This window comes from Triplophysa rosa, linkage group LG3, assembly GCF_024868665.1.
Source record: "Triplophysa rosa linkage group LG3, Trosa_1v2, whole genome shotgun sequence".
Lineage (NCBI taxonomy): Eukaryota > Metazoa > Chordata > Actinopteri > Cypriniformes > Nemacheilidae > Triplophysa > Triplophysa rosa.
The window spans coordinates 10,225,599-10,235,232 of NC_079892.1; the positions used below are offsets into that span (position 1 = coordinate 10,225,599).

Genomic DNA, 9,634 nt, shown 5'->3' on the forward strand with positions numbered 1-9,634 from the left:
TTTCATCTTCTCTTACAGTTGTTTATTTGGTTGTAAACCTAAAAATAAAAATCATTACAATGATGTGAATGTGAGTTTCAAGCATGAATCTTGTTTTCGTTTCGTTTTTTTTTTGCTCTAGTTTTAGACAGATTCGATTTTCCCTTTTTGTCATGTAACGCAAATTCAAGCATGACTTAATAGTCAAAATTATTTTTGGCGCCACTGCACAGCATAAAAAAAATATTTGTATTACACATTGTTTGGACTTTCGTTCACTACCTGACATAAGGTGTGACAAGCTGCGGCCTTGGACAGAACCCATAATGCGTTGGGTCAGGAGTACTGCTCTTAACTTTAAGTAAGAACACAAATGTTGCGAACTGTGCCAGTTCTTTCTCCGTGAAGATGTTTCGATGACATTCCCTTCGACCAAACTCATGAAGTAGCAACAAACACCAACAGTTTGATTACAAAAGCTAACTCACATTGTCATGAAGGTCAGGAATTGTTACACGGCCCCTAGAACTAAGCAGCCAGCACAGGCCCGCCCACTTTATGAATAGGCTTATTACAAAAATATTTTATTTTTTAAATTATTATGTTGTATTCAACATAATTACAAACATGACTGTGTCATCTCAAATCTTAAAATAATAAAATGCTGTTTTAGATTCTTAAAGAATTTGATTGGTTACCTGTCCTTGCCTGAGCCATTTCGTGCGTGTGAGTGTTTTCCCGCTTGCATGCAGTTAGCCTAACGTGTTAGTTTTTCCAAGAATTTACTTAGCATCCATCATGTTTGGATAGTTTACATTACATATTTTTTGCATAGCCCAAGTTAACCATATTTACAACAAAATTCAGTGTGTTCGAAATGTGCCGGCCAGAGGAGGATGGTCCACTTCCCCCCACTGAGTCTGGTTCCTCCCAAGGTTTCTTCCTACACATCGTAGGGAATTTTTCTTGCCACTGTCGCCTTTGGCTTGCTCATAGGGTGGATGCATTGTGAACTGCTGTTTTTATGTAGGCAAGATATGGTTTCTCTATTAGCCTATACTGTTTGGTTAGAGGTATACTGGCTGCAAAAAAGAAACTTCCAATATTTTTTCTTACCATATAATAACTTGAACAATGTGTTTCCGTGTGTCTAAAATGTTGCACAGTTGCCATGGCTTCTACCGTAACAGTCTGTTTAAGATGAAACCACGGTGGGAAACACTTTGGTTTCCTGTTCCACACGGCAGACTTTGAGCTTTCCTTGGGGTGACATGTGTTTGACACCACTGACGCAAGTCATAAACTGGAGTATTCAGGTTTAAAAGAAACAGCTGCAGGCCAAATATTAGAAGAAATGCTTCAAAAATGAAGCAATGTGTTTTTGCACACAAAATATTTTGTGATTTATTTTTAACCTGTTAATAAAAAAACAATAGCTTTCTTCTAATGATTTTTATGTTTCTGTATCATATTTCAAAGAGAAATGGTTTCAAAGCAACAACATAAACAAACGTTATGGCGCATGCATGCTTTTGTGACCCAAAAGTAACTTCCCTGCAGTCCCTGTAGATTATTTCTGATAACGAGCAAAAGAAATAACAATAACAGCTAGCAAGTTAAAAGTATGTCTAGCTAGTATTCATTTGGGTTACCAGTAGAAGAACTGTTACTTGGCTAAACATAAATGCGACAAAGTTACATGACCCGTTCAACATTGTTTGTTTAATAAAATGAATATACAATAAAACAAACTGTTTATTTAATACAATTATTACACAATAAAATAATATAAATTAACATAAATATAAATGAAATATAGTTTACTAGCCAGACCAATCAACAAACACAGACTGGAAGTTAACTGGGCCAGGCCCGAAGTTAACGTCCGGTCTATGTTTGGTTAAAATATGACAATTAATGTTTGATAATGTAATAACAATAATATTGCATATTAACTGTATTAAATAAAAACTACTCAACAGTTATTGATTCTTTGCTGAGGTCTACCAGAAGTTAAGGTTGGGCCTCTGAAACGTCTATAGTTTTGGTTAAGAAACACAACATTTACTGTCAATAATCGTACAATTGTCTTCGTTTGTTTCTTTTTTACATTTATTCCTTTTTTTCTTCATTGGTTGTCAGTCAGTTAAAGATGGCACAATTCTATACAAATGGAAACTGTCTCGCTGACATTCTGTCTTAACAGACATCTGACCTTTTTGAAATGTCAATCTGTCTGATGTGTGCCTCCACTTTATATCTCAGATATACAGTACGTGTCTATTCTCATCTTTTGGCCTCTTACCGTTGGGGTCCAAAGGAAACTTACTGCACCCACATTTCATTTACTGTTGACTTTATCAATTAACAGTCAACGTAAGACAATTTCTCTAGTAAATTCAACAAATAACTGTTATTTTCATAACTAGACATCCGGTGAAGTAATCTGAGTCGTCTTCCTATTTTGAAGCTCTGGAAACAGTGTTGCGTTTAAAGTTCATACTATTCATCAAACTGATCCGGTTGATGTAAAATTAGCAGAAAACATGATCTGTAACAAAGGCACAGAAAAACTGTGTAATGTCTCCTCCAACGCAGATTAACATAATAAAAATATCAACAGAGAATTTATTAGTCACAAGAACAACTCCACATTTTAAACTTCATTACAGGAAGTTAGAAGGATGTAGGTGTCTAGTGTCACAGGAGCACACTGATACTCTTCAAACTAAGGGATGGTTCACCCAAAAATGAAACGCCGTCATCATTTACTCATCCTCGTGTTGTCCCAGACCTGTATGAATGTCTTTCTTCCATGGAACACGAACGTCTACCATAAACGCTGCTTTTGAGCTCCAACGGTGACAAAAAAAGCATTAACGTAATTAATGTGTGCTATACAGTATCTCAGGTCTTTAAAACCCAATGACAGCTTTGTGTAAAAAAAATTCATTGTATGGAAAACAGATTCTGATAACTTCAGGATCAAACTATGAGTTTGGAACAGCACAAGGGTGAGTAAATAATGCCCCAATTGTAATTTGTTTAGCGGGGATTACCATGACATGACAGTCAGTGACCGCAACAAGTTAGAATCCAGTAAACTTCCCTTTCGTATCTGAACTGCGATGTACAGCAATCCCACTCTGTGATGAAGCAACCACAGTTCAGAGACTCTGGATGGAAGATCTGAGGAAGATCCCTGTACACATGTATGACACAGTGAATCTGTGGAGGCTGATGTCCTACACGTGGAGGGTGGGGGAATAGATCAGAACAACCTGTACAAACCACAGAGCTAGACACACTTTAACCATAATGACTCAGCCATGTTTTGTGAGCCTACTGTATGTAGAGTGGACATACATCATACTTTATAGATAACAAATCTGTCCCAACATGATGCTATGGGACATAGATTTTTAATAGTAACAAACTTTCTTTAAATTGTTGAAATTGAAATGCGATCTTTGTTGTGTTCCACTACAAAACGTTTAAAATGTGAATTGAATATTTATACTTGAAAAAATATTTTTTACTGCACCGTAAAAAATCCACTGATTTCAACTTTAAAATATTTTTCCAGGTTAATGTATCCTTAAACATCAAGTTATTTCAATATGCTTGTATTCAAATGAAACTAACATCAAATCAAGTTGAATCTCATAAAACTTATTGACAACAATTGTTTAAACTATTTTAATGAGTTAAAGTATTGTAAAAACACCATTTTTATTAAAAACATATTTTTTACAGTGTAATGTTTGTTATAAAAAATTATCATTTTTTCACCATGTGGTTCAAAACCTTTATATGACTTTCAGAAATGTCTGAAATGGTTTTGTGTCCATACAGTGGACGTCAATGGGAATCAATGTTGTTTGGTCACCAATCTCGAAAAATAACAAAATATCTTCTTTTTTGTTTTGCAGAAGAAAGAAAGTCATACAGGTTTAGAATGACAAGAAAGTAAGTAAATGATGAACGAACTATCCCATTAAAGATATTTGTATGAAACATTTTGCTTGCAAAGTTTGTTTGTGCCATCTTACATTTTGTTATTTGCGTCATGACATTTAGACATTTTTAGCTGTGGCTCAGTTGAGTCCACATACTTTGGGAACCCCTTGTAAGTGTCACAACCGTGTCTTCAAATTTGGCAATGTGGTAGCCGTTTTGAGTCTCACATGACTTCCTGCAAGTTTGTTATCGACCGCTATAAACAGAAACGTGTGTGTGTATGTGTGTGTGTGTGTGTGTGTGTGTGTGTGTGCAGTGCGACCACATTTCTTTCCTCTGCGCCGTTCCACTCTCTTCAGGAAACTCTTACCTTCAATTTGTGCGAGAGCGTTTCTGTTGTTTCCCTCCCCTCATGCATGAGCCAAGCAGCTTGCCCTCTGTTCAACACACTCTTTTTCCAAACCCTACATGGAACAATGTGTGAGTGAAGTATATCAGTTTTTAACCGTCAGCACACCTTCACAATGTCCTCTCACTCTTCAGAAGTAGATCAGCCGTGTTAGAGGCAAAGGACAGTTTTAATCTCGAGCAACATGACACTCAAATCACACTGCATGCATCAACGCACGCCGACAGGTACGTAGCCGCTGTTCCACGTTAATGTTCTTGAGGTGGTTTGAGGAATGTTCAGGAATATTTTGTATTTATTTTTATACTTAAAAATTATTCACTTACTATTTGTTTTATGGTGGTATTACGTGTCATTTTCATTCTATTTTTTGCCAATTGTACAGTACACTCTTAAAAATAAAGGTGCTTAAAAGGTTCTTCACAGCGATGCAATAGAAGATCCATGGATCCACAAAGAACCATTCAGCCAAACCTCTTTCTTAATTTTTTATAATCTGAAGAATCTTTTTTCGCCACAAAGAACCTTTAGTGAAACAAAACGGTTAAAGGTTCTTTATGGAACCAAAAGGTTCTTCTATGGCATTGAAGCACCTTTTTTAAGAGTGGGGCGTAATATTGAAGACATAAAAACATACACCATAAAAAATATAGGGATTAAAACCTAAAATGGAAACAAAAATCTGATCAATGCAAATAATGACTGAACTGTTTCATAAAGTTTCCCATTTTGTCTTCTCTCAGGATTTCTATGGAATAGCGCACACATCCTGAGACCGTACATTTCTAAATCTCAACACAACTACCTCACCCGAACACATCCAATGGACCAGAGGAGACCCAAACCTCACAGATTCCACTCTTGCCTGATGTTTCGCTTAAAGGTACTGTATATGTCCTAAAATATTCATCACAGACAGATATCTATGCAATGAACCGTACATGTAATCGGACGGTTTGATGTTTTTAATAGTGTCAGTACAGGGAATCATCATGCTTATGATCTAAGGGTCCACTTACTGTAATATACAGTACAGTAATACAAATCATGGGTGTGGACATGTCATACACGGGAATTCACCGGAAATTTACATGACCTCACCCTGAGAAAGGCGCTCGGTGCCGAGGCAGCAAAATGTGCCCAATGCCAAACCGCCACTTTCATGATAAACAAGAACAATGGCTGTGTTGAGAAAGCCGTAGGCATTTTATGACGTCGCCATGGACATAGGCAAATGAGACCGCTGGTGTGAACCGACACTCAGCACAGGCAGCTTTGGGCATCCTACAGGTGTACTAAATTTTCTCCGCTGTCCCCTTGGATTGATACAGGGTCGTGTGAGGATGGACCAGAGACCGTGTGGAGGAGACGTCCAGGGAGAAAATACAGAGAGCAGATTGAGGGAACTGGCCTTGAAGTGGTTTACAGAAACCCAGGCTCCTCTCATTCTCCATAATGGCAACTTTCCAGAATGGTTCCAGGGATTTATCAGCAGAAAGTAAGAAACGCTTTGGAGTACATTAACCAAACACAGAAAAATGTAGCCGCCACATCTGTCGGAATAGGCAATATACCTCTGTCTAGTCTTTTTATCTATGTCTAAAAACTTGTAGTACGTTTTTAAAAGTATTTTTTTGTTTATTTTATTTGGCTTCAGAACCATGACGTTTAGGTTTCAGCTAAAACATTCACACATTGATTTTATGTGATGCTATATAAGCTGTTGGATATGAACTCTTCTCTCTTAATTCCCTGTGGTGCTGTGTTCCATAGAGACGCAGAGGAGCATCTAAAAGATAAGAAACTGGGCTGTTTCCTCATTCGGCTCAGTGATAAAGCCACTGGATACATTCTGTCATATAAGTGAGTCTCTCTCCACACTTGGAAACAATACAGGGGATTGAAATGCACATCAATGAAAATACAACCTGTAGCAGCATGGCTCTGTACGGTGTACTATTAGCATAGCTTGTTTTAAATAACTATGATCAGACATTTGCATTTCCTTTAAGACAAAGAGGAAACTGTTAGAATTAAATTCCAGCATATTAACCTCTTCGGCCCGGTTTCACAGACAAGGCTTAAGGCTAGTCCCAGACTAAAATGAATGTTTGACCTGTCTTAACTGAATATAACTTGCCAAGAAATATCTTAAAATATATTAGTGCCATTGTTTTGTCTCAAGATGCACACCATAATGTATTCTTCTAAGGCATTTTTATAAAAGCGACATAAATATCTTAATTCAACTAAGGCATATTCCTTGCTTAAGCTAAGTAGTGTCTGTGAAACCGGGCTATAGTGTGTTCATAATACAAAGTAGGTCAACTGTATACATTTTTAGGTTTTTCTAGTATTGTACATGTATAATACATGTTTTTTATTGTGTTAGTTTATTGTATTTTTTTTATATTACTTAATCAAAACCACCCAACTGCAGTTTGATTGGTATGCACAATAAGAGTTATAAGAGTTATCTATTTATGCAAATGAACTTTTTATTTGTTATCAAATGCATTCAATGAAAAATGTAAAAAATACTGTATACTAATGTAGAAATGTATAAACTAATTTTATGGTATAAATAATTGATTTTCAGAGGTCGTGATCGATGTCGACACTTTGTCATCAATCAGCATAAAGATGGACGTTTCATCGTGACGGGTGACACAGAGATGCATGATTCACTAACCAGCCTCATTGAATTTTATAAGATCAGACCTATTGAGCCGTTTGGAGAATATCTGACCAGCTCATGTTTTGAGGTGAACTTTTTATTCTTACACAACCTTTCAAATGTGTATTTCCTTTAAAATATGAATTATTCATATGAATACAATTAATTCAATTCAAACTACTTTTTTAACAACAAATCAGGATAAAAACAACAAATCGGGAAAAACTTAAGGGACCACACCAGTTTTGCCTTTAATCAGCATTTTTGCACGCATTGTGGTGATCTTGGGAATGACCGAAAGTCACCCAAATAGCATCTGAAAGCTGTGAAAAAAATCTGGTTTATTTGTTTAACTGAAAATACATAAAAACCTATAAAACATTAGCATTGATTTGCTTAAACATAAATGTAAGCTTGTTTTCTTTGCAGGATTCAAAATTTGCAAACATATTGCATCTTTATTTGTTATTTTGACCAGTTTGTCTAATTACAATTTATTTGCAAATAAAAAATTAAATGTTTTTTATTTGGAGTTCAGGAGAAATGTTGTCACTACTACAGAGAATAAAACGATAAAAAAACAAAAATATATAACCATACTATCTGCAGTAAATTACTGTAGTAAAAACCTGTAATACTGTAAATATTTTGATATTAATGTTATTTTGCATTCTATTGTAGTCTTCCACAAGCGAGCTGTATGATGTCATTCATGTGGACCAGTGGGGAAAGCCAGCCGTGAGTGTTAAAGCGATGAAGAATATTTGGGACCATCAGTGTGGAAAACCCGATGAGATCCTGCAGCCTCCCGCTCTGCCACCCAAAGGCAACAGAAATATGCAGGTATAGCCTATTTTTTATGAATTTCAATGCAACTTCAAATTTTGACTTTTCATTTTAAAAATATATTGTTCATTAAACCACATTCATCATTGTTTATTATCATTGCCAGAACATTGTGGCACTTAAACATCTGTCTGTGCGTTTACATCTGGATAATTATGATTGCTTTTCGCAGGCAGCACCTCCATTACCCAGAAAAGGCCCTCCTGTGAAAACCTCCTCGCTGGAAGCAAAGCACCGCCCGGATAATGTGCTCTATACCCAGGTGCAAATGCAGAAGCCCAAAGAAAGAGCCAGATCGCCCCCTGAGGGGAGAGACTTTTCCCTGACAGAACACAAACCCTTGAGAATACACAAATGCCTCACCGCAGACCAAGGGACGGTTTACTCAGAGCTCATAGTGCCAAACTGCAGAAGTCAGTCTTTGCCTCTCCTCGATGATAATACTGAAGATGACACACATTTCAACAGGCAAAACTCCCCAACTAAAGGGTTGCCAGGTATTAGCACCAGCTTGGATAAGCTATGTAATACTTCTCTCTATCAATTAGCCGGAACACCTGGCAACCAAAACACAACACGACAGAGAGAGTCAACGGTCAACACGCATGAACCGACGTACGCCGAGGTGCCTCCTAAACCTGTTTCAAATGACATTGAAAACACATATGAACAGATTCCCGACTCACGGCTCGAAGCCAGAGCGCTGGAGAATTCGACACACACTAACACCTATGAGACGTTAACAGACCTAAAACCAAAGCCGATCCATTCTGCTAGAGCTGTTAAGGTTAGTGCTTACATGTGTCATAGGCATATATGAATGTGAATTTAAAAAATGAGAAACTAAAGGGGAAATATGTTATGTCTGTGCCCCTAGTGGCAATACATGAAACTGTTTATGTTAACTACTTATGTTTTTGCATATTACTATAGGACACATTTTCCAACAAAAAATTACATTTATTTATTTCATTTTATTTCATTTCTAAAGATGCAACAGCAAAAAAGATCAGTGTCTTTTCCCAGTAAAACAAAACTGAATATTTAATGTTAGATTTACTTGAGAACTGTCAATTAAAATGGTGTAAGATACAGTATTTTAAAAAAGTCTTGTTTCATTGGCAGAATTTAAACAGTTTGGGGCAATTCAATAACAAACTTGTTTTTCCTGCAGGCTGAGAAATGGAAATGGCTTAACCCGGAATACTGGAAAAAATAACATCCTCTTCATCAGCTGATACTGGCATAAATCATAGTCACCACAATATCACACTACTGAAAACATTAATGAAAAAATAAATCACCAAAAAATTATTTCATTCACTTGAAAATGAAGCTACTTTAGTTTACTGTACCAGAAATACTAGAGCTTTACATTTCATAAACTGTGGATTTTTTAAAGTATGTTTGTTTAATATTTGTATTTAAATGTGTATGTTAATGACTATTTATTAATCTTTAAACACCACATTACTGTGAATCAAGTTGAAAAATAAATAGAAACTGCCTTTTGAGAAAAGAAGGGGGTCAGAATCTGCCATTATTGCATTTACAGGATGTTTCATTATAGATTAAAGCAATATATTGTAACATGACCAAGTGTCTTTAATGATTTTGAATATTATTATTCAAATGATAGATAACATCTCTTTATATAAACATCTTTTTACACAAAAACACAAATAGACTATTTAACCCTTGTATGGTGTCCATGGTTTTGCTTCTTAGCTAATGGTCACAGGTCTAGTGGACCCACATATAAA

The 9,634-nt window shown here is 36.2% G+C and overlaps 1 protein-coding gene across 1 annotated transcript; it reads left to right on the forward strand.

Moving 5' to 3' along the window:
* Positions 1–4,301: 4,301 nt before the first annotated feature.
* Positions 4,302–9,431, forward strand: LOC130552111 (uncharacterized). The gene is made up of 8 exons (XM_057330218.1): positions 4,302–4,575; positions 5,092–5,231; positions 5,680–5,846; positions 6,122–6,211; positions 6,948–7,113; positions 7,707–7,868; positions 8,044–8,658; positions 9,046–9,431. The coding sequence occupies exons 1-8, from the start codon at positions 4,533–4,535 to the stop codon at positions 9,088–9,090; spliced, it is 1,428 nt and encodes a 475-aa protein (XP_057186201.1). The 5' UTR covers positions 4,302–4,532; the 3' UTR covers positions 9,091–9,431.
* Positions 9,432–9,634: the final 203 nt, after the last annotated feature.

Bases quoted from the DNA above. Each gene is read 5' to 3' on its own strand.
- LOC130552111 (XM_057330218.1), top strand. From the start codon at position 4,533: ATGACACTCAAATCACACTGCATGCATCAACGCACGCCGACAG. The intron at 5,232-5,679 runs GTACTGTATATG...GGATTGATACAG, and splicing joins GCCTGATGTTTCGCTTAAAG to GGTCGTGTGAGGATGGACCA. The intron at 6,212-6,947 runs GTGAGTCTCTCT...ATTGATTTTCAG, and splicing joins GGATACATTCTGTCATATAA to AGGTCGTGATCGATGTCGAC.